Source organism: Anabrus simplex, chromosome 1 (genome assembly GCF_040414725.1).
Source record: "Anabrus simplex isolate iqAnaSimp1 chromosome 1, ASM4041472v1, whole genome shotgun sequence".
In the NCBI taxonomy this organism is placed as follows: Eukaryota; Metazoa; Arthropoda; class Insecta; order Orthoptera; family Tettigoniidae; genus Anabrus; species Anabrus simplex.
This window is the reverse complement of record NC_090265.1, coordinates 442940474-442965388: the sequence shown is the minus strand read 5'-3', so window position 1 is coordinate 442965388 and position 24915 is coordinate 442940474. Positions and strand designations below refer to the sequence as shown.

The window sequence follows — 24915 nt, the reverse complement described above, 5'->3', positions numbered from 1 at the left end:
ATATTCTCTACTGTAGAGGGGTACCAGGAAGGAAGCCTGTACAACAGTATTGGCCTACCAATGCCAAATAGGCCATCTGAACTGCTTTCTTTCTGGCTCCCAGTAGAGATCTGCAGATTAATCCCAAGACTCTGTACGCTTTCCACCTTATTTCCTCAACATGTTTGTTCCATTTTAAATTGCTGCAAATATGAATGCCAAGCAATTTTATTGTTGTGCAAGGCATCAGGTTTTTACCACGCAATGACATTTGATGTTGTAATGGTGATCTTCCTCTAGTTAAGTGGATATATTTACATTTCTGTACATTTATAGATATTCTATTTATTTTGAACCACAGAGCCACATTATCAAGATCTGACTGTAACCTGTTTACATCGTTCTCATTGTGAATGGCTCTGTAAACAATGGTGTTGTTGGCATACTCTGCCATAGTAGACTATACACAACCTGTTATATCCAGCATAAAGATCGCGTACAGAAGCAACCCTATCACACTATCCTGAATCACACCCGTGGTGACTTAAGTTTGGTCTGACCTGGCCCCACTGAACACAACACACTGCATTCGATTTACCAGGAATGATCGAAATCATGCTAGCAGTGTGCCTTGAATGCCATACTTGTTAAGTTTTAAAAACAGTTCTTGATGAGGTACCTGATCAAAGGGCTTATTCCAGTCGAGAGTTACGCAGTCCACTTGGGAAATATAGACTGGTCCAGGGAATGTTGCCACTCATCAATTACTGTTGTTAAAACTGTAGTACAGGATTTTCCAGTGAGGAATCAACGCTGGTTATTATTCAACAGGTTTCTCTCATTCAGAAAATCCAGCACATGTTTAATAATTCGGCGTTCCATGCATTTACATAAACCAGATGTAATAGAGACTGAGCGATAGTTGTGTACATTTTTCCTGTCGCCGTCTTTGAACTGGGAACATTTGCTTTCTTCCATTCATCTGGCACAGTCCCACTGTTCATTGAAATGTTAAATACTGCACAAAGAGAAAGTGCCAATGCATCTGCACAGCAGTGAAGAATTCTGGCTGGCACGTTATCTGGGCCGTTCGCTGCATGGGGTCTAGTTCTCCAAAGAAAGACTTCCTGCGACCTCGTTAGCAGTAAAGTGGAGACTAGTTACAGAAGGGAAGGGTTGTCCTTGTAGTGTTAATAGCTTTGTTCTTGTCAGCCGTGGTGGAGTTAAAAGAAAAAAATTACTGTTAAATGTGTCTGCTATTTCTTGGGGAGAGGAAACTGATAGTCCAGAGCACTGTTGCCACTTTTGTGTCTTATGAAACCATAGCATTTTACTATTGGAACTAAGGCTGTGGATATATGAACTTTAGGGATCACGGATAAATTATTTAATTTTGTTCCTAGTCAGTCTGTACTTCTCCCACCTACTGTCACTTGGATTTTCCTTCCATTTCCTGTATAAATGATTTCTCTTTCGGATGCCTGTTGTTATCTCTCTAGTGATCCATGGCATTTTCCGCTTATTAGAGATGGAAACTTTTGGCACCACTTGATCAGTGCATTTGAAAAATACTTTTACGAGTTTTTCCAGATCTTATTGATACTTATATTGCTGCCCTGGGATGGTTTTCAGTGGTTTCCCATTTTTATTTCCAGGCAAATGCCAGGGCAGTTCCAGTCCATAGGCCACAGCTGATTCCTTCTACCTCCTTTCCCAATTTCATTCATAGTCTTGGCATCAGGAAGGGCATCTGGCCATGAAAACATGCCATATAAATTCATCTGGTCCTATTTCACCCCAGACCCCATATCAAGAAATGGGACTAGTGGGTAGACAAACAACAACAATCAATTTTAGTGAAAGATGGAAGGGTATGTACACTGTAGGTACCTTAAAGCAGGAATATTTTTCAGAAAGGATATTGCTGGAACCATTTGAAGGACAAGGATAGTATATATATATAAGGATTTACAGAAGGCAGCGGTATGTTAAGATACTGTAGTTAGACTTGATGATTAAGTCCAGGTAGAGGTACTGACTAGTAGTTTAGATTAAGTATTGTCCTTATTGGTGGAGAGGTTAGGACTCGAGGCCCTTTCTTACACTTAACCCCTTATTCCAATAACATGATTAAAATAAGAAATTAACAGTACACAGCTGATAGTGGTGGCGGTGGTGGTGGTGGTGGTGGTGGTGGTGGTGGTGGTGGTGGTAAACATCCTAATACATAGTTACAATCTAAGTGCAATAATATTTGAACATTTTTACTTATTCTACAACTAACCTTAACACATAATTATTGTCTAAGAATAATTGACCATTCATTCACGCCTTTATACCTTGCTCATTACACAGTCAGTTCGATGAGTCAAGCAAGTACCTTTGGCAATCCACCTTAAATTTCTCAAGGGAAAGCATACTGGCAAAGTACTGATATTTACCTCTGATAATAATGATATTTACAAAAGTTGCAACATTCTGGCTCTAAGTACTTCAGTTGGTTGCTTAACTGTGACAAGCCAACAGAGAGACTACCAATCTTCCCTCCTGTTGAAGTTCTATCTAACTCTCAGCTACTGTCTAAGATGGGAAATTAAGCAGGTAATAGACAGTCTGAAAGACAGTAAAGCAGCCAAGGAAAATTTCATTAGGGCAGAAGTACTGAAGCTGGTGAATGGGGATACTCAGGATGCATTATCCTGTCTCTTTCAGAAGATTTGGATAATGGGCACAGTACCAGTTGGATGGCACTCAGCATTGATTCATCTTCTCCTTAAAAAAAGGAGATAAGAAGAACATTGACAATTACAGGGGTGTATCGATAGTGGCTATTGATTCTTTTTAAAGCACTTCTAAATAGGATCGAAGCCCAGTTTGATAAAACAGATTGGTGAGTATTAAGCTGTTTTCAGGAAGGGCTGTTCTTGCCTGGATCAACTCTTCAATATGAAGATCATCATCAGATACAAGACAACAGGGAGGTTTGACTACATAGTCCTATTTGTTGATTTCAGAAAGGTATATGACTCTATTGACCGAGAGTCCTTATTGAATGATCTCAGAGTTAGGAGTACATATGTTCAGTAACTTCATTATGCAGATTCTCACTAACACAATATCAAAAGTAAAATTCATGAATGAGATTTCAGAGCCCTTCTAGATAAAGACTGGGGTCAGACTAGGGGATGGACTTCCTCCACTTTTCAATTATATCTTAGGAAAGGTCATTTGAGAATGGAGAAAATTGCTGAACAAAGAAGAATAATGAAGCTCAGTTTTGGTTAGGTCCCAAACTCAAAGGAGTATTATGTTGACTGTCTGGCTTTCACAGATGACTTAGCCACTTTTTTTCCAACGGCATCAGTTTGGCAATCAGGAAGTTGAACCATCTTAAAGTAAAATCGGACATAGTAGGACTGCAAATCTCCTTTGAGAAGACAAACTATATGACAAACATCAGTGATGGGCTGGAGTGGATGAAAACTGATCACAAAAAGATTGGACGAGTCAAGAAGTTGAAGTACCTGGATGAAGTAATCCAAGAGAATGGCCTAGAACAAGAAGCAACCTGTATCCGGATCTGGAAATTAGAGCAAACGTACCAACTGACTAAAACATCTATAATAAAATGATGCTGAGTATAGGAGCCAAACTAAGACATTACAGCACAGTTGTTAGGCCAGAAGGTTTGTATGCTTCAGACTATAAATTTAAAAGGACAGGGCAACCAGTTACTTTGAAGTTACAAAAAGATACCAAAGTGAAAACTAGAAAAGCAGCTGGAACTAATGTGATTGTCAGGGAAATACTGAAGGCATTAGATTGGGACATAGTACCGTATCTGAAGTACTTACTTGATGACTGTTAGTATGAAGGAGTTATACCAAATGAATGGAGAGTTGTTAATGTAGCCCCTGTTTACAAAGGAAAGAGTGATAAACATAAAGCTTGACATTGCATGTAAGCTCTGGGAAAGCATTCTTTCTCACCTTATTAGTCCATTTCCAAAATTACTAACTGGTTTGGTAGAAGGCAGTTTGAGTTTAGGAGAGATTATTCTAGTGAGACTCAACTTGCAGGATTCTAGAAGAGATATCACAAAGATTCAGGAAATCAAATGGTCTGAATTGCTATTGACCTGTCCAAGGATTTTGATAGGGTAGATCATGGAAGACTACTGATGAAAGTGAAGGCTATTGGACTAGACAAAAGAATGATTGAATGGGTGGCTAAATATTTAGAAAAAAACATCTCAGAGAATTAGAATAGATAAAGCATTATCTCATCCTGTAATGATCAAGAGAGGTGTTCGGTAAGTCAGTATTATTGGACCTTTTTGTGGTCTTGCATACCTAAAATAATATGAGTAAAGAACTGGACTAGGCTTTCTGTGGATGATTTTATGCTTTATGGAGTAATAAATAAGTTACAGAATTATGGGCAACTGCAAAAGAGACCTTCACAAAGTTGTGAGATGGACAGTAGACAACGGTTTGAAGGTAAATGAGGTGAAAAGTCATGTTGTATGTTTCACTAAGAGTAAAAGTCCTCTGTTTTAATTAATGTTGAGGGAGGGAAAGTAGCTCATGGGGATCACTGTATGTACAAAGGCGTTAATATAAAGAAAGATCTTCATTGAGGTAATCTCATGAAGGGATCGTAAATAAAGGTTCCAGACCTGTTGACATGGCTTTGAGGGTATTTAGGGGTTGTAATAAGCCAGCAGCCCATAGACCTTGCAGGCAGTGCTGTAAAGAGTTGCATGAACTGTGCAGAAATACAGTATGAAAATAAACGCCTCAAGGACAAAATGTATGACAGTCTCAAAATTTCCAAAACCTCTTTGCTTAAAGATTTACGACTCGGATATAGAACATGTCACGTCTTTCACTTACAGTGTGGCGCACGATAAGTCACCTGATTTGTTACATGAAAAACACATTTGTTGTTGACAAGATGTGTAATTTATTGATGTATAAGTAAAGAATACAGCTTGGAAATACACCCTAATGAATCACATGTTCAATATGACTGCTGTTTTGGTTTTCAACTTCTTCACAGCGCACACGTGCATTTGTGACGACTCTCCGACTCAAATCTTCTGGAACGGCGCGGCATAACTCCACAATGATGCTCTAAGTTGCACTGCATTTTCATGTTTTCTGTGGTACACCTTCTCTTTAAGGAACCTCCAAAGGAAGAAGTCATATGGGTTAATGTCCGGGCTGTGAGGCGGCTACATTCCTCCTCCTTCATAACGTTCTGGAAATCTGTTTGACAATGTCCTAAGGCCAAGTCTTTCGTGCAGGAAATCAAGCACAACATTTGGCAGTATGGGGCATGCTCCATTCTGCATTAACCATTGTGTCTGCAATGGAAGACCTGTAGTCATGAGTTGAGGAAAAAACTGGTTTCACTGCATGTCTATATACCGTTCACCTGTTACTGTAGCATCGAAGAAAAATGGACCGATGATTCCATGGCTTGACATCGTGACCCACACGCACACTTTCTCCACATAGGTGTCTTTCATGTGGATTATTCGCGGAGGTTCACCTGCCCAAAATCAAACGTTCTGTTTGTTCAAAACACTGTTCACGTAAAAATAAGCTTTGTCCAAAAACCCTGTGTTGTGTAGCACTGCCTCTTGGTCTTGCTCGATTGCCCACCTTGCAAACTGTAGTCTCCACTCCTTATCTCTCGCAGTAAGCTTATGCGCCACAGTCATCTTGTATGGATACAAGCTAAGCTTGGATTGAATAATTCTTTGTACAGATTGGCGTGAAATTCCCAACTCGGCACTGGCTCGTCTTGTTGATTTACTCGGACTACGAGTCAAAGCCACTCGAAATGCTTCAATGTTTTGCAGCAAACGTACAGTACGTGCATGTGGCCGCTTACACTCCAAAACAGATCCAGTACCTGCAAATTTGTGATGTAATCTGCGTATTGTCTGTGGGCTGGGAGCCGACCGTGTGCTGTAATGAGCACGAAACCTTCTCTGTGTCAATGTAACACTGTTCGTCGCTGCGAACAGTAACACAACCTTTGTCTTTTGTGCGACGGTCAACCGTCCTTTGTCCGCTATCGTGGCAAACTGAAATGACGGTCTCAAAAAGGAAGCAATGAACTCATAATGACATCTTGAGTAATTTCCATGAACTGCACGACGTTGAGCACACAATTTGAAAGCTATTGCCCCATTAGTATACTTGTAGGATCAAAATTCAATCGGGTGACTTATAGTGCGCCACTGTGTATCCAAGTCAGAAGATTGCTGAGGATGGAAGGTGCACCACTAAACTTGCATGCCATATCACTCAGGTGAAAACAGTTTTTATGCAGAGGAGCAGTCAGCTTAGTCTTTCCCTCTGAATGAGAATACTATATGCGTTTGTATGGTCAGTTGCATTGTACGCCTGTGAAATGTGGACAGTAAATAGAAATGAAAATCATCTTGAAGCCTTTGAGATGTGTTGATATAGTAAGATGATAAATGTGACTTGGAGAGGTAAGATGTAAACACCAGAGTTCTAGGCACTGTGAACCAACAGGGATCAATCATTCACACAGTCTGTAACCATCGTCTTCCATTGTGGTGTCACACAGTGTGCCATTTCTATTTAATGAGAACTGTGGCAGAAGTCTTAACTGAAGGAAAACATCCATGAGGAAGACTAGGAATACCTTCCTTAAATAAATTTTAATTGACATCCAGGCACAGAATTATGTTGCAATGAAGGAAGCAGCAAATGACAGGATGATCTGGAAATGTTTTATGGCAGTTTCAGGACTGAAAACCAATTATGATGAGTAAGGACGTAAAGGAGAGGGCATGTAAGTCACTGGTAGGACCCCAGTTAGTTTGAGTAAGGAGATAAGCTGCTTGACTAAGCAGTATGTTCTGAGCTGTCAGCAGAAATATGGCATGGAACAACATTAGTCGATGAATAAGCTTGAATGGAGTTTTTAAAAGTAGAAAAGATCATAATATGAAGATAAAAAGTTGGAATTCAAGAGAGCAAATTAAGGCAAATATTCATTTATAAGAAGAAGAATTAGGGATTGAAATAATTTACCAAGGGAGATGTTCGATAAGTTCCCAACTTCTTTGAAATAGTTAGAGAAAAGACGGGTAAACAACTAACAGGGAATGAGCCATGGAAGTGACCGCCCTAAATGCAGATCTGTGGCGATTGATTGATTGATTGATTGATTGATTGATTGATTGATCGATCGATCACATCTCTCTTGGGCAATCTATGGCTAAGTTTAATTATGCAAGAGGTGAAAAGTATGCTTATTTCTTCCATATTTTCCATGGAGACTTTAACCTAGATATGAATGGGTATGTGCTTTTGACTAATTAATATGTGGTGGTGGTGGTCCACTAACATTCATGAGTAAGAAATGTGCCTGGTTATTGGATATACTTTAAATCGTAGTGCATAGAGCGTGCCATTGTTCCAATGTAATTTTTAATTATCAGCAAGGTGAAAGCCATTTTAAGATGAGAAATTATTAGCTGTGTTGTATTTACAACCACAGTTGCTTATTAGATAGCCAGTTAAGGTATTGGTCATTTGTACAGTTTCTTCAAGGTTGGCAACTCTCCGAAAGCATCCTTGCCACATGAGCCCAGCCAGGATGTGACCAGACAGTCTGGATCTTGGAGACAGGCAATCTTCAACCGAGTTGTGACACCCAACAAATCTCTTCCAGGTAAGGTGACTACAGATTCTTCACTGCAGCTAGTAAATGTTTTGCTGATGAGATACTTTTATTATAAGACTTGTTGGCTTCTACTGTGCAAAATATGAATTTGGACACAAATACAGTGAGACAAACATGAGATAAGAGGTGTATATAAAAAGAGAAACAACACACGTTGCTTTCCAAAATTCCTCACAGCTGTAAAGAATTATTATGCAGTAGATTTTTGTTTATTGTAGAACTTTATAGCATTTCCATTGTGTTAATTGGAACTTAAGAGATTTTAAACTCTACTGAAAACAGAAGATAATTTTGAAATTTATTTTTACTGATATTTGATAAAATTGAATTTTCAATGTACAGTACTTATATCTGAAGAATTATGAAATAATAATAATATTGCAGATGGTGTATCTACTACAAATAGCCCTAAGAGTGAACCACACAAGAGGGATCGTAATGAATTGCGAGCTTTGTGGAAGAAGGCGATCAATCAACAGCTTCTGCTTATTCGTATGGAGAAAGAGAATGCAAGACTTCGAGGTGAGCTGAATGATGTGTTCTTTTCTAGTATCACATTAGTAGGTTTTATTATATAACAGAATTATTACACCGGGTTCAAAATCTGATGATTAGGAACTGTATACTGCCATCTCTCCTATTCTTCCAACCAATTTTTCCCTGAGAGATAGAAAAATAAATATATTCATCTGACTGTATATACTGCTGACCACATGGCTCCAGAATAATTAACATTTTATTTCAATAATTTTAAGTTTGTTAAGAAGGAAGCCATTTTTTTCCAGTGCTGACTCGGTTAATATAACTTTTTCAGTCTATCGGAGCACAAAACATAACATTCGGAACACTATAATACTATTACATGTAACTAATCTCATGTTTAGACCCGTATTGAAATTTGCTATAATATGCTTACAATGTTGTGTTTTTTATTCCACCTTTTCAATACAATTGATTTTATGTTGTTAGAAAATCATAATGCTACAACACTGTTTTATAGGGACATGTTTCGCTTGATTTCAAGCATCCTCAGCCTATGTAATCATCTCAAGGTTAAGACCTGTCATTGTTAATTTGCTTTGACAAATTTGTGCTTAATTATAATTCTAAAATTAAGTAGTAAAATACATAAACATAGGAATTTGTAATCACATTGATACTTTAACAACATGAGTGACCACTGGGCGAGTTAGCCGTGCGCGTAGAGGCGCGCGGCTGTGAGCTTGCATCCGGGAGATAGTAGGTTTGAATCCCACTATCGGCAGCCCTGAAAATGGTTTTCCGTGGTTTCCCATTTTCACACCAGGCAAATGCTGGGGCTGTACCTTAATTAAGGCCACGGCCGCTTCCTTCCAACTCCTATGCCTTTCCTATCCCATCGTCGCCATAAGACCTATCTGTGTCGGTGTGACGTAAAGTCCCTAGCAGAAAAAAAAAATGAGTGACTATACTAAAATTGGAATATCCGTTAATTCTAAAGACATTGACGTCCAAAACACAGTAATATCTCCAAATGTTGAAGATTTGGCTAAAAAAAAAAAATCCCAAAGTTCTAGTTTATTAAAAACAATTGTAATTTGACTTCTATGTTAAAATTTGAGTCGTAAGTTTTGTTAAAACTTATTGGTGTCTGAAGATTAAAATCTTGGATACGTTGGAATTCTGCTTCAGGTATTAATTTTGAGGCATGCTACTGTAATTTATTAGTTTTGAACAGTAAAATGCTGAATTAGGAAGTTTCATCAAACTAGTCCTGTTTTGATGATCAGATTTTCCTTTGGTCGTAGTCTGTATTTATGAGGGTTTAGTCAAAAGGGACGTCAATCCAAAATCTTGAGGTGTTGATTTGTTTCTTATTTCACAATATTTGACTGATGGTGCATCCATTTGACTGCTACTACAAAACCTCGTGGTATTTGTTACATTACGGTGACTGTTATCCGTTGTGGTTCTAAACTAATAAAAACTAATAAATTACAGTAGCATGCCTCAAAATTAATATCTGAAGCCGAGTTCCAACATATCCAAGATTTTAATCTTCAGACACCAATAAGTTTTAACAAAAATTACGACTCAAATTTTAACATAGAAGTCAAATTACAATTGTTTTTAATAAACTAGAACTTTGTGAAAAAAAAATTTAGCCAAATTTTCAACATTTTGAAGATATTACTGTGTTTTGGATGTCAGTGTCTTAAAAATTAACAGATATTCCAATTTTAGTATAGTCACTCGTATTGTTAAACTATCAATGTGATCACAAATTCCTATGTTTATGTATTTTACTACTTAATTTTAGAATTATAATTAAGCACAAATTTGTCAAAGTAAATCTAAAATGACAGGTCTGAACCTTGAGATGATTACATAGGCTGAGGATGCTTGAAATCAAGCGAAACATATCCCTATAAAATAGTGTTGTAGCATTATGATTTTCTAACAACATAAAATCAATTGTATTGAAAAGGTGGAATAAAAAACACAATATTGTAAGCATATTACACTATAATATACCTGTAAAAGAACACTTTAATAACAGAATGGCATGTTTTGTTATTCAAGAAAATCCTCAGATTCCCTTATTGTATTTTATTGTATATATTGTATTGAAAAGGTCAATTTATTTCTTATCCTCAGATTCCATCAAATCACTTTTAAACTTGCATATATATGTATGAACAATATTGTTTGTTGCATAAAGTTGGCAATGATTGTGAACAGGTGATTTTATAAACAAGTGTGATTATGTGAATTTTGAAGTCCGTTGTTAACAATTTATAGATTTGAAAAAGTTTTCTGTATGTATGTCTACCCCTTAATCCCATTTCGTGATACGGGGTCGGGAATGAGGCGAGGTGACATTATATGGCATGATTTTTCGGTCAGATGCCATTTCTGATTCCAGCCTCAGTTGAGAAGCTAAATGAAGATGAAATGGGGTAAGGTGGTGGGAGGAATCAACTGTGATGAATAGGAACTGCCCCAGCATTTGCCTGGAAATGAAAATGGGAAACCACAGAAAATCATTCGGAGGACAGGCGACGGTGCGGTTTGAACCCACTTGTTGAGAAAATTTTCTTTAGTTAACTTAAGTAGAGCTCTGATTCCACACATCAGTTATCTCCAGTATCTGAGCATGGCCTCACATGGTCAAGATTTAGCAGGCCTGTTGCACCATGGGGTTTGTTGGAGCTGCGTGATGATAAGCGGTGTACTTCTCCAAAGACTCGCCATTTTTTAGATCATAGCGAAGAGGCCAGTGCTTCTCATACATGATGGTGCCTACTATCGCAGTGTAGTTCACTCTTGAGGTAGAATTCCAGTACTTGATCAAGGGTTTCAATCTCACTAGAACTGTTCATACAGCTGTTATATTGAAATACATTTTTTAAAGCATTTGATCATTCTGGAAAGCAAAGACTTATCTGTGTGCTCACTCAGTTATTAAGCTTTGGGTGTTCAGCAAACATCTCTACTCCTTTTCTTCTGAGCTTTTGAGAGGTCTAGGTTTCAAACTCTCAGTTAAATTGTCCCCATCATTAGGTGAAATATCCAAAGCTGATAATGCAATTACCTCTTGGTTTAAAGATCTCATTCTTGATGGTAGAAACAGCACTAAAGATCATGCGAAATGGGAAGTCCCCAGGCTTTGATGATCTCAGCTCAGACATGATAAAGGCAGCTGGAATACCAGGCTTGAATTGGCTATATAGCGTGTTATCAGTGATTTGGGAAAGAAACAAAATCCCAGAAGATTGGAGTAAAGGAGTCATCCTCCCACTGTTCAAAAAGGGCAACCGACGGAAATGTGGAAATTACAGAGGCATCACACTGTTTTGTCACACTCACCGAAGCTGCTGGAAAAGATCATAGAAACAAGACTTAGGAAGATAGTGGAACCTTTGCTTGAGGAAGAGCAACACGGGTTCAGGAAAGATCGAAGTACTGTGGATCTTATCTTTGCAGTAAAAATGCTGACAGAAAAGTACTGGGAATACGGAAGAAATCTTGTGATTGCATTTGTGGACACTGAAAAAGCATATGATAGTGTTCCTCAAAACAAGATATGGGAATGTCTGGAAGACCTAAAGGTGCCAAAGTACTTAATTAACAAAGTAAAGATGCTATACCAGAAGTGCTACAGCTGTGTCCAGATAGGCAACGGACGATCAAAATGGTTTGAAACAAAGAGAGGTGTCCAATAAGGAAGTGCTCTGTCACCACTCCTGTTCGTAATAGTAATGGACAAGGTCATCAGATCTATCAAGAAAATGGACAGTGAACCAAATACCCTGGTATTTGCTGATGATGTGCTTTTATGGGGAGAGACAGAAGCTGAAGTTCAGAAGAAACTTAATGAATGGAACAACACATTCAAAACTTTTGGACTGAAGATGAGCAAAACAAAGACGGTGGAAATGACCATCAACAGGGAAGGAATAAGCTCAAATATTATTCTGGAAGGAGCAAAAATCAGATCAGCTTCTCACTTCAAGTACCTCGGAAGCACAATATCGAAAGACAACACTGTTAGGCAGGAAATACTCAGCAGGACACAGAAAGCATGAAACTTCTACAGTCAAGTCAGAAATCTCCTCTGGGACTGAAAAATACCACAAAAAGCGAAAACAGTCATGTACCACACTTACTTTGTACCAGTCCTAACGTATGGTTTAGAGACCTGTACCCTACTAAACAAAGACTTCAATAGAATCCAAGCAACTGAAATGAGATTCATTAGAACCATGAACCAAACTACGAGAAAGGACAAGATCAGAAATGAAGTGAATAGGAAAGTAGCTGGTATTGAGGTATCTATTACCAGTGTCATAAACAAACGCAGACTTCAGTGATATGGGCACATAATGAGAATGACAGGGAAAGACCTGCCAGAAAATATTTTGACCTTAATATCGTAGGAAGAAGACCCACCGAGCTCGATAACTGCAGTCGCTTAAGTGCGGCCAGTATCTCGTATTTGGGAGATAGTAGGTTCGAACCCCACTGTCGGCAGTCCTCACCAGGCATGTGCTGGGACTGTACCTTAATTAAGGCCACAACCGCTTCCTTCCCACTCCTAGCCGTTTCCTGTCCCATCGTCGCCATAAGACCTATCTGTGTCGGTGCGACGTAAAAGCAACTTGCAGACTTTGAAGAAGACCACAGCGAAGACAGAGAAAACATTGGATAGAGACTGTAAGATCAGAAGCGGAGTAGAGAGGACACAAATGGGAGGATGTACTGGAACAGAAGATGTATGAAGACAGAAGGAGATGATGAGCGCTTGTACACCACTCCCGGGAAACTAGAATTGGGAAATGAGGATGATGATGATGATTCTTGATGGAGGAGTATGACTTCAGTGTGGGCTAATTTTCCAAAATTTAGGAGATGATTGATTCAAATTCCACCATTCACAGTTCTGAAGATGATTTTCTGTAGTTTCCCATTTTCACACTAGGCAAACACTGGGCCTGTACCTTAATTAAGGCCATGGCCAATACCTTCCCAATCCTTTTACTTTCCCATCCTTGCATAGCTGAAAACCTTTGATGTGTTGGTGTGATGTTAAATAGCAAAAATAAATTTCTACATATGTTATGCTGGATATAGTCTTCCCATCCTGCTTTCACCAGTTGAAGATTGAAAAAATTATTTTGTCAATTATAGAATGTTATTGGACAGTCATGAGAAATATCAAATACTTTTTTAACTGCTCCTCACAGTATTTTGTCAACATTTTCCAGAAATGTTTTCCTGATTTTAGACAACAAGAGATAAACCGAATTGGGCCATACACATTCATTGATAATTTATTGATAATAATTTCTGGTCAGCTTTAATACAACTTAACTTTTTCAATTTTGAATATTCTTATGGTCATCTAAAATAACTGATTTTTCATAAAGAATGATTTCATCACAGAAGCTTACACCAAGGTATTTTATGGATACTGTACAATCCTTGAGACAATGATAAAATCAATTGTTTTCAGAGAAGTGAGGCTCTTTGATTGATTTACTCTTAAGACCAGTGAAAGCAAGTTGATTTTCTGCTAAATCAGTAAGAACCGTGATTCTAATTTAATCTCTGGCTATTAAGACTAAATCGTTAGCAAATGCCACTGAAGATAAGTTATCCAAGTAATTAGACAAGAAAAAACGTAATTCCTTGCCACTTAAGGATCAGTGAGTTCTTTGAGCACTCCATCAATGGTCAGATGAAAGACTGTGGGTGAAATTGGACCACCTTGGGGATCACCGTTTAGCACAGTCATTTTCTTAGTTTCTGTTCCGGGGTATCTGTGGAACGCAGAGGTTATGAAAGAAGGTGTGGGCTTGAATGGGTCTAACTACAGTCTCAAAATTAATTTAAAACTTTAACAATGGTTATATTTTTTTAGAATTTCAAAAATCAACAAATAACAACACAACAGGTACAATTAGCAATTATTAAACAAGATTGGGAAAAATCCAAGATTCAGAACCTTAACATTTTGGGCCTTAAGCCACTAGTTTTACAATTTTACAAAGGAAGAGGAATTATTTACTGAGGGGCAGAAATCCCCTAATTCAAGAGCACTTGCTCCCTAAATCACAACATCTGGCCTCCCAGAGGCACACTTTACAATTACAAAACTTAAAAGAAAGCTAACAGGCTCTCCGTTTTCTTTCAGCCTACTCAAAGCAACATCAACTTACAGTTACTGGCCTCTCGGGCACCACTTAAGATTTGAAAATAATTTATACAGGGGTATTTAATACCTAACCTACTGGGCCTTCATGGAAAAAGAATAACAGGTTAAATTAATGGCCCGAACACAAAATGAGTGGAGGCGTATACTTGCACTCCTAGGTATGAACACTAAAAATCCTGAGGGGCTCTAGGCTGATAAAACAGGGGCTATTCCCAAACTACTGAGGTGACTCATATAGAATTTACTTTAATACATTACAGGCAGAAAACTATTACAAAACGTAGTCACCTCAAACCAAGATGAAGGGCAACTCGAGAGGGTACATCACTCTCTATCCCTGATTTACAGTTAAAGATTTTATGAAGGTTTTTACAATAGCTGAAGAAGATTTACATTGTAAAAAAGGTTGTTACATACTAAAGAGTCAGACCTTTCCCTCAGGTTAAACTGAGGAGGTTAGCAAGAAAGAATAAAGTTACGTGGCCATTACCTTGTAAATGTTCTGTAGACCGACGAAAGAAACCGCCCGCCTCCTGCTTTGACACACACACTCCATAAGATGACGATCAGTTGGCCAAGAAATGAGAAAAGCCACAGTTTATAAACCCTCAGGGAAGGTTAGAGATCATTCAAGAATAAACTAGCCACACCCTCTCAATTTTATTGGTAGATTTCAAAAGTAACACTCAGAATTGAACAAGAAGCCTTTGATAGGTGGAAAATTAATTACAGAAATTAGGGATTGGCTAGATTCAAAACTGGTGGAAAAGAAAAAGGAAATATTGTCAACCCAAAAATAAATGAACATCATTCGGTTACAAAAATCTAGAAATACAAAACTTCTTTAAATCTTAACTTCTTACACCTCGCACCAGGGTGCATGATCATAGTTTTTAGTAGTGTCATCTGTAGAAGAATGTCCAAACTTCTTGATGAATGGCAAACAAAACAAGGATAAATTCACTGAGTTTAGGCAACTGCACAATAATAAAATTACATCATATTTCTGTGGTGACATCTTCTGAGTAAAGTTCTAAGTTGGTGTAGTTTCAGTTTCATTATTTTTACCAATAGAAGGGTTCGTTTAGTCACTGAATTTGAATGCGCGGCGTTGGGGTGTACCTTCCGGTACAGTTTCATTAGGATGAACTTCAATCTGAATTTCATTATCTAATAATAACTCTCAAATTAATGATTTCAAGTTGTTTGCAACAGCACTTTCAGATAGCGATCTCTTTGTATGAATATAGCTTATTGATTCAAATGCCTATCTTATTACATATGATAAATATCATTCTTGATCCGTATGGATGATATTTGATTGGAATAATAACAATAAGTTAATTCATTGATTTCACCACCTAATCAATACAATAAGTGGCCTTAATTAAGGCCCAGCATTTAACTGGTGTGAAAATGGAAAACCACAGAAAACCATCTCCAGGGATGCTGACAGTGGGATTCAAAACAAATATCTCCCGAATGCAAAATCACTGCTGTTCAACCCTAACTGTATGGCCAATTTGCTCAGTAAGTGGCAAAGAGAGAAGAGAGTTCTTTGCATTGCTTTCCTTGACATAAGTAAGGCATTGTAATAATAAGAATAAGTTATTTCACATTTTTGATGACCGGAGAGTGACATATTACCATGAAAATATAAACCAAATTCTTGTTAATATTACTCTTGTTACAACAGAGAAAATACACTTTCTGACCAAAAAATTTGAAGCACCCATAAGGGAAGGAGGAAATAAAATGAAACTTCGTGTGTTGAGAGGATATGTGATGTTATTTCAGTGATTACAAAAATGAAATCAAATTTACAAAGAACTTGGCAATATAAACCTGCTTATCAGTATGACATTGCACCTCCTTTGGCCTGGATGCATGCACTGATTCGGTTGAGAAGGGTGTCATAAATCCGTTGTATCCTCTCCTGAGCCAAGCTGGCCCACAACCGTTGTAACTCATCTTTAATATCCGAGTTACTGGCACTGGGATGGTGTTGACATGGTTCCATGCACGTTCTATCGGGGACAGATCTGGGCATCTTGCTGGCCACGGGAGTACCTCAATGTCATTCAGACAGTTCATAGAGACACGTGCCGTGTGTGGATGAGCATTGCCCACTTGAAAAATTGCACCGCGATACTGTCGCACGAGAGCTAACACATGACGCAGGATGTCTGTGTCGTACCATTGTGCCGTCAGAGTTCCCTCATTCGCTGCCAGCTGTGACCTGAAGTCATAGTCAGTGGCTCCCCACACCATAACAACAGGAGTAACACCACTGTGCCTCTCCAAAACATTGGAAGAATGGGACCTCTCCCCGGGTTGCTGCCATACTCGCAGACGATGGTCATCCGGGGTAGTGCTGAACACAATGCAACACCATTCATCACAGTCCTTGCTTCTTGGTCACAGCACCATCCCAAACGCAGCTGTTTAGTGTTGTGGTGTTAGCGGTAATTCCATAGTCTGGCTGCTGCTAGTCTCCAACCAATGATGCGGGATGACACAGAACATTGCAGGGAGTCCATTACTTGTTCTCAAATGGCAGGCACAGATGTGCTCGGTACACAATACTGTGATCCTTGCTTGTGGTGCTCAGACATGGTCAGCTGGAACTTTGACGATGAGTATGCCTGCCCTTATGTTCCCATGCAGTCCAACATTGGGCCACTGTCACATCCGAATGCCCAACAAATTTAGATATTGCACGATTCGACCAGCCAGCCAAATGGAGATCAACAATGAGGCCCCTTTCAAACTCTGTCAGGTGCTGATAACTCTGTCTAACATGAGTATGCAGCATCTCAGTGACCTTCAGTGATCCCTCTATATCTGACTCTGTTCAAAACCCTTATACCTTACCAGGCCTGGTTGATATCACAACAGAGCAAATAAAACACTTCAGTTCAACCACACAGGAATGGATTTTGAACTTCTTCAACAACTGTTTTACTTCCCTGAAAATTCCAAAAATATGTAGAAAATCCAGGGTGACTGCATTTCTGAAACCTGAAAAGGAACATTCAGACCCGTTAAATTTCAGACCAATCTCCTTACTCTGCCACCTATACAAAATAATGGAAAGAATGTTGCTCAGTCGCTTAATGAGAGTAGCAGACAAAGTCCTGATCCCTCAGCAATGTGGCTTCCGCCCAGGAAAGAGTTGCACAGCACAGATTCTACATCTAACCCAGCACATTGAGGACAGGTTTGAAATGAAGATCACTGAGGTGGCTTTTGTGGATCTATCAACCACTTACGATACAGTAAATCACAGGATATTATTACCCAAGCGTCACAGAATGATTACAAGACATCAAGGTAACCAAAATGATAGCTGCTGTCCTGGAAAATCGTCGCTTTTTGTTGAATTCCAAGGATGCCGAAGCAGATAGAGAAATCAAAGAAATGGACTACCTCAAGGCAGTGTACTGGCTCCTGTTCTTTTCAACATCTACACTAATGACCAGCCATTACCAGAAAATACTAAAAGCTTTATCTATGCTGATGACCTGGCACTTGCTACCCGAACTGATACCTTTGATGAAGCAGAAATCTCTTTAACTGCTGCATTAGAAGAGTTAGGTACATATTATGAGAAAGACCAACTGAAACCAAATCCAGCTAAGACTCAAATTTGCGTGTTCCATCTGCAGCATGCACAGCACTCTCAGAAACTGAAAGTACTATGGAAAGGGAACTTACTGGAACATTACTTTACACCAAGGTACCTGGGAGTTATGCTTGATCACACATTAACTTTTAAGAAATATTGCCAAAACTTAAAACAAAAGATAGCTCCTAGAAAAAAACCATTCTATTCAATTGTCAGGAACAAGTTGGGGAACACAACCACAAACAATTAGAACATCAGTTCTGGCTCTATGCTACTCTGCAGGAGAATATGCCTCCCCGGTTTGGTACAGGTCAGCTCATATGAAGCAGCTCGATATCACTCTCAACAGAAGTTGCAGGATCATTACTGGATGCTTGAAACCTACACCCATTGAGAAGATACAACTGTTAGTTGATATTGCTCCTGGTGAGATTTGTAGGGAGGTAGCAGCTAACAAAGAAAGGCTCCAATCATCTACTTCAGAAGCACATCCTCTCTATGGACACCACCTAGCCATCAGTTAAGCTTGAGGGGAAAGCAGAGAATGCCAGGATCAAAACGTGGAAAGAAAGAATCAACCACCTTTCCAACTGGATAGAGCCAAAGGAAAGTCTTCCATGTGCACACCAGCAGAAGTGGACAGTATGGAAAGCCCTTAACAAACTCCGTACAGAAGTCAGCAGAACAAAAGTAAATTAGCCAGAAGTGGGATTTCTCAAGCAATTAATGTCACCCAATACTGGGCAAGAATCATCTAGCTCTCAAATTGTTGCTTTATCTGTGATTGTTTGTATAATAGACCTGTATATTTATGTAGTAGGAATGTAGATATCATGTTTTATAAAAGATATCCGTATGTAAAGTTTGTACTTCTGACATGAATAAAGAAAGAAAAACCAGGCCTGGGAACAACACTAATGCACTCTGGTGGCCATTCTACCTGTTACAGAAGATTGCAACTCTATTCATATGCATACCCACCGATGGTGTGTACATGTATGAAGTTACAGTGACATCCAACCATTTCTTCTGGGTGCTTCAATTTTTTTGTCAGGCAGTGGAGTTATTGGCTGCTAATTTTTAAGTTATCTGTTCTACCACCATTGGAAATTAGTACTGTTCTACCTCTTCTAAATTCAGATGGGACTTGATTGAAACAGAGCACTGCTGTCCCTAAAAGAGAGAAATTTAAAAACTTTTAAAACTGTTACTGTATTGTCATCTGGGCGAGGAATTGTATCAGTTTTCATTTTGAATAGTATCACATTCACCTCTTTCTCTGTTATTTGACTTAAGTCTTCTCTGTGATAACTTTCATGCTGGATAGGTCCTTGGGATTATGTCAGAATATCATGAATGTCCTGAGCTGCAAAATGGCCACTATAATCTATCAATAGGTTCGTTGTGTTCGCTACGTTAGCTGCATCGTGGAGTGTGTGATTCTTGGCTTCACGCTGGATGGGCATGCACGCTGGACTATATAGCTGTGTGGTGTCATTGCGCACTGAAAACTGGTGTTATTATCTCTCATTCAGCACAGTCTTTGCTTATTTAAAAATGACTCTTGAGCAACTAATTGAAGAATAAGGAAGTATCCACGCTTATGAAAAAAAAACATAGAACAATACCGCAAATTTGGAAACAAATATTTCCAGGTAATTTTTACACATTGTCACTTTATGTAGAAACAACTTATCTGAAAATATTTCCACCGATTCTGTTCAAAGAGTATCATTCAAAATGAAAATTGAACTTTCATGTTTTAATTACAAGGTTGCACTGTTATAACAAATTTTAGAGTACTGTAAAGTAGAGAAATATCGGACATATTTTGGGCAAGATCGCTACTTTTCATATTTCAAATCAACATTGCTGTTTTCCAGCAGCCATTTCTTCTGTGCTGTTTTCTGCCTACTTTTTAAACATTAGCCTACAGTTTTTAACATACACAAATATTGCCATAATTGCTAGTGTTTATTGTTGTATAAAGGACTTTCATTGCCAGGGTATTCCTGTTTCATGACTTCAATGTTCTAAGTATATGAGTGAGTGAGAACATCAAAAGACAGCATGCTGAAGGCAGTCATGAGATGATGAAATCTTACTTTGTAGGGTTGTATGGGACACTTAAATTTAGCAATTATGGACCTTTCCAACTGAAAATGAAAATCTACAGCCTGTTTCCAGTCATGACAGGGAAAACTGGAGTACCGGTACCTGGATAAAAACCAATTTTTTTGTCTCATATCATAATAATAAGTCATAATACGAAGGTCAGGGAACCTACGTGGCTCAGACGGCAGCGCGTCGGCCTCTCACCGCTGGATACCGTGGTTCAAATCCTGGTGACTCCATGTGAGATTTGTGCTGGACAAAGCGGAGGCGGGACAGGTTTTTCTCCGGGCACTCCGGTTTTCCCTGTCATCTTTCATTCCAGCAACACTCTCCATTCTCATTTCATAGCATTTATCACTCATTAATAAATCACCTTGGGAGTGGTGACCCCATTGTAATAACAGCCTATATATGTTTCATTCATTACATCCCTGACCCGGACTATGACTGGAAAAGAGGTTGTAGGTTTTCATTTTCAATACGAAGGTCAATCACATATAAACAGGATTTTTGTTCTTCAACATCAACAGTTGGTAGGACTAGCCCCACGCTTCTGCTATGCTTAGGCGGGACCGTTAGGATTTGGGAGAGCGTGCCGTTTGGTTAGTAATGCTCACGATTTCGGAACAACAGGTGCATCCCTTCACTGTGCAATGTAGACTTATAAAATTTCTTGCTCGTGAAGGAGTTACAGCACCGGAAATTTGCCAGAGATTGACTACACAGTTCAGTGATCAAACACTGTCAAGGATGCGTGTGTTTGCATAAAAAGTTCAAGGAAGGACGAGAACGTGTGGAAAATCAGCAACATCGCCGTCCTGGGACCAGCATTACAATGAAAACATTCATGCATTTAAAGACACTATTAACGATGATCGATGGGCGAGAGTATCAGAAATTGCAGAACAAGTTGTAATCAGTTATAGGAGCTGTTAAGCAATCCTCACAAATGACCTACAGTTCCGTAAAGTGTGTTCCAGATGGGTCCCGCGCCTTTTGACTGAAAATCTGAAGTCGAGACATTTGGAGGGCTGTCAGAGGCTTACAGTAAGGTTTACGGAAGAAGGCAGTAGCGGCGATTGGAAATTGAAAGCGCGGTGGCAAAAAAAAAAAAAAAAAAAAAAAAAAAAACCAGCCAACAATCAGTACCTGGGTTTGTGTGATATAGCAGAGGGAGGGGGGGATATACATCAAAACTTAAAAAAAAAAACCAAAAAACTAAAACAGACACTAAAGAGACTGACGAATGCACGCGGCAAGGTGGTGAATCATACCTCAGTGTCTATGACCTTAGCAAAAAAATACAGCCATGGTACCCTTCCTCACAGCACATGTGAAGTCTCCACTATTTGCTGTGGCGCTATACAAATCAGTTAGCTGGGACGAAGGACATTTTGTGCATATTTCCACTAATAATTTTGGTAATGATTAAAGAAAATAAAGACAAGAATTATCTGATAAGACAACAGGGCTTATACAAATGGCTTTTTTAAATAATTCCTATCATTCCTAGTTTCAGCCGACTAAAATGGAGTAAAAATGTAATATTTTCTCCAAAATTGGGGCGGGGGGGCTACTGGAAGAAGGTGATTCATTTTTTATTCGAATCGTCACCTGCAATGAAGTATGGGTCCATCACTACACCCGAATCTAAACAAGCCAGTAAGGAGTGGCGGAAGAAAGGGGAGGCAGCACCAGTGAAAGCCAAGACTCGACTGTCAGCTAGCAAGGTTCTTGCAACCATTTTTTCGATCGGCGAGGCATTTTGCTGTGATATTTTGCATGAGCGACGCACAGTCAATGCTGCTTACTACTGTGAGTTGCATATCGCCGCAAAAGACAAGACCAACCGACTCGACAGGCCATCCTCCTCCACGATAATGCGCGGCCCTATACTGAAGCTCTGACTGTCTCCAGCTACAGGAAATGCACTGGACTACACTTGATTATTCTCCTTACAGCCCGGACTTATCGCTCTGCGATTTCCATTTGTTCGGACCGCTTAATGAAGCCCTAGGAAGGCAACGATTTGAAGATGTCAAGAGTGGGGAAGACTTTGTGCGCAACTGGCTGGTGACGCGACCCTGTTCTTTTTATGATGAGGGCATCAAAAATCAGCCCATGTGCTGGGACAAATGCATTTCCAAAGCAGGAAACTATGTGGAAAAATAAAATTAATTGCTTTGTGTTTTTCAATAAATGAATTTAAATAAAAAATAAAATCCTGTTTATATTTGATCTCCTCTCATAAAAGGAATATACAAACATTTTTGTAAATTTTGTACGTTAATAGTATTACACATTTTATGAACATTACATATTTCATGAATATTACATATTTAATTACATATTTCACTGATGTTTTCTACATTTTTATGTACATATTTTGCACTTTATATTACATAAGAATCTGGGTCCTAGTTATCAGTAATCCCATTATAAACAAGAAACACTACAACCGCCAGGCTGTGTAGCTGAGATGGTTGCGGCGCTAGCCTTCTGACCCCGACTTGTCAGGTTCGATCCTGGCTCAGTCCAGTGGTATTTGAAGGTGCGTAATATGTCAGCTTTGTGTTGGTGGATTTACTGGCACGTAAATCAACTCCTGTGTGACTAAATTTTGGCACCTTGCTGTCTCCAAAAACCATAAAAGTAGTTAGTGGGACATAAAGCAAATAACATTATTTATTAATTTCATTTCTGTTGACTGTATTTTACTATTAGCCTTCTTATAAAGATTACATGTTTCAAGTCCAAAAGTGAGAATTGGAATGAAGTAGGTATGAAACATGATCAGTTTTGCTTTCTGGGATATTTTATTATCCCAGAGAAGATTTCTCACTTGAAAATAAAATTGAGAAGCTTTCTTAGTTCTATTAAGTAAGCCTCCATGCCTCAGGCGGCAGCGCGCCAGACTCTCGCCGCTGGATACCGTGGTTCAAATCCCGGTCGCTCCATATGAGATTTGTGCTGGACAAAGTGGAGGCAGGACAGGTTTTTCTCCGGGTACTCCGGTTTTCCCTGTCATCTTTCATTCCAGCAACACACACTATTAACATTTCATTTGTCAGTCATTTATCATTGCCCCAGAGGAGTGCGACCGGCTTCGGCAGCTGGCACATTTCCTATCCTTGCCACTAGATGGGGGCTTCGTTCATTCCATTCTTGACCCGGTTGAATGACTGGAAACAGGCTCAGGATTTTCATTTCTTTCTGAGTCCTAATTTCTTGGTTTATTTGTGTTATCTTTTGAAATGTTGCTTCCAAGGTATTTGAAGTTAGAAACAGATTATAACCAAGTTCCTTCCAGAAAAATGTTTGAATCTGTGCCTTTCCTGTTGATAGTCATTTCAACAGTTTTTGTTTTACTGATGTTTAGTCGATGTTCTTTAAACTTGCCATTCCAATGATTTAGTTTCTTCTGTACTTCGGCTTCATTTTCTCTCCAGATTAGAACATCATCTGCAAATATTAGTGTTAGGCTCTTTGCAACGTTCTTTGATGGATTTTATGATCTGATTCATGACAGTGATGAACAGGAGTGGTGATAAGGCACTTCCCTGCTGTACTATTCTTTTGGTTTCAAACCAATCTGATCTTCCATCCCCTACTTGGACACAGCTAAAGTATTTTTGATAGAGGATCTTTACTTTATCAGTTGGGAAGTTTGGCACACTTATACCTTCTAGGCATTCCCAAATTATCTTCTTAGGCACACTGTCGTAGGCCTTCTCAATGTCCATATAAACCATCACTAATTTCTTACCGTATTCCCAGTGCTTGTCTTTTAGCATTCTGATGGCAAAAAGGAGTTCTGTAGTGCTTTGGCTCTTCCTGAACTCATGTTGCCCCTCCTCCAATAACGGTTCTACTATATTCCTGATTCTTTTTTAACTTATCTTCCCCAAAAGTTTAAGTGAGTGAGAAAGTAGAGTGATGACTATAATTTCCACATTTCTTCCTGTTTCCCTTTTTATACATGTAGATAATGATATTTTCCTCCAGTCCTCTGTTATCCTTTTCTCTTTCCTGAGGACAGAGAGTGCTGTATACAACCATTGTATGCCTTGTGCTCCAGTTGCCTTTGTCATGTCAGCAGTAAGGTCATGAAACCCTGGGGACTTGCCATTTCTCATGTTCTTCAGCTCAGACTCAACTTCTAGCCATGTTAGTTGGTGTTGTGCTCCATCACTCGCACTTAAACTGCAGTCTTCACTGATATAATTTTGAAGACTTTCTCCATTTAATAAAGTATTGAAGTAGTTCTTCATTTCTTCTCTGCCTTTATCTGTCTTCACCAGGTTCTCATCATTTGTTTCAGTAAAAATATTGCCATACTCGCTTTTATTCTTGACTACTTAATGAAGCAACTTCCTATTACTTTCAGTCTTCTGTTAGCCTGGTAGTGAACTTGTCCCAACACTTTTCCTTTTTTTTCTTTAATGTTGCTTCACAAATAGTTTTTTGTTCCATAACTCCTGTGCCAGGTACTGAAAGTCATTTTCTTGGTGGACTGATTTCTGTTTCTCGTTATCTAGCCTTTCCTTTGCTGCAATTCTTTCCTTCACAGCGGTTTTCACCCTCTTATTCCACCATGGTGGTACTTTCTCCCTTTATATTGCACTTGTCTTTCCACATAGCGATTCAGCTTCTGAAACCAGGGTGTTCTTGAATGACAGCCACTCTTCCTCTACTCCTTTTTTTTTCATTCTTAGGTAATTTGGCTGAGATCTTTCTTTGTAATCTTCTTTCTCCTATAATC

General features: G+C 38.9%; 1 protein-coding gene across 3 annotated transcripts in view; it reads left to right on the top strand.

Annotated features, from left to right (window-relative positions):
• The window catches only part of plx (PTB_TBC1D1_like and TBC domain-containing protein plx), a 624596-nt gene that overhangs the window by 539424 nt on the left and 60257 nt on the right, over nucleotides 1-24915 (top strand). For all 3 annotated transcript variants that reach the window (XM_067135187.2, XM_067135188.2, XM_067135192.2), the window contains 2 exons: nucleotides 7571-7701; nucleotides 8098-8235. In XM_067135187.2, the coding sequence (XP_066991288.2) occupies nucleotides 7571-7701; nucleotides 8098-8235 (269 nt within the window). The remainder of the gene's footprint in view (nucleotides 1-7570; nucleotides 7702-8097; nucleotides 8236-24915) is intronic.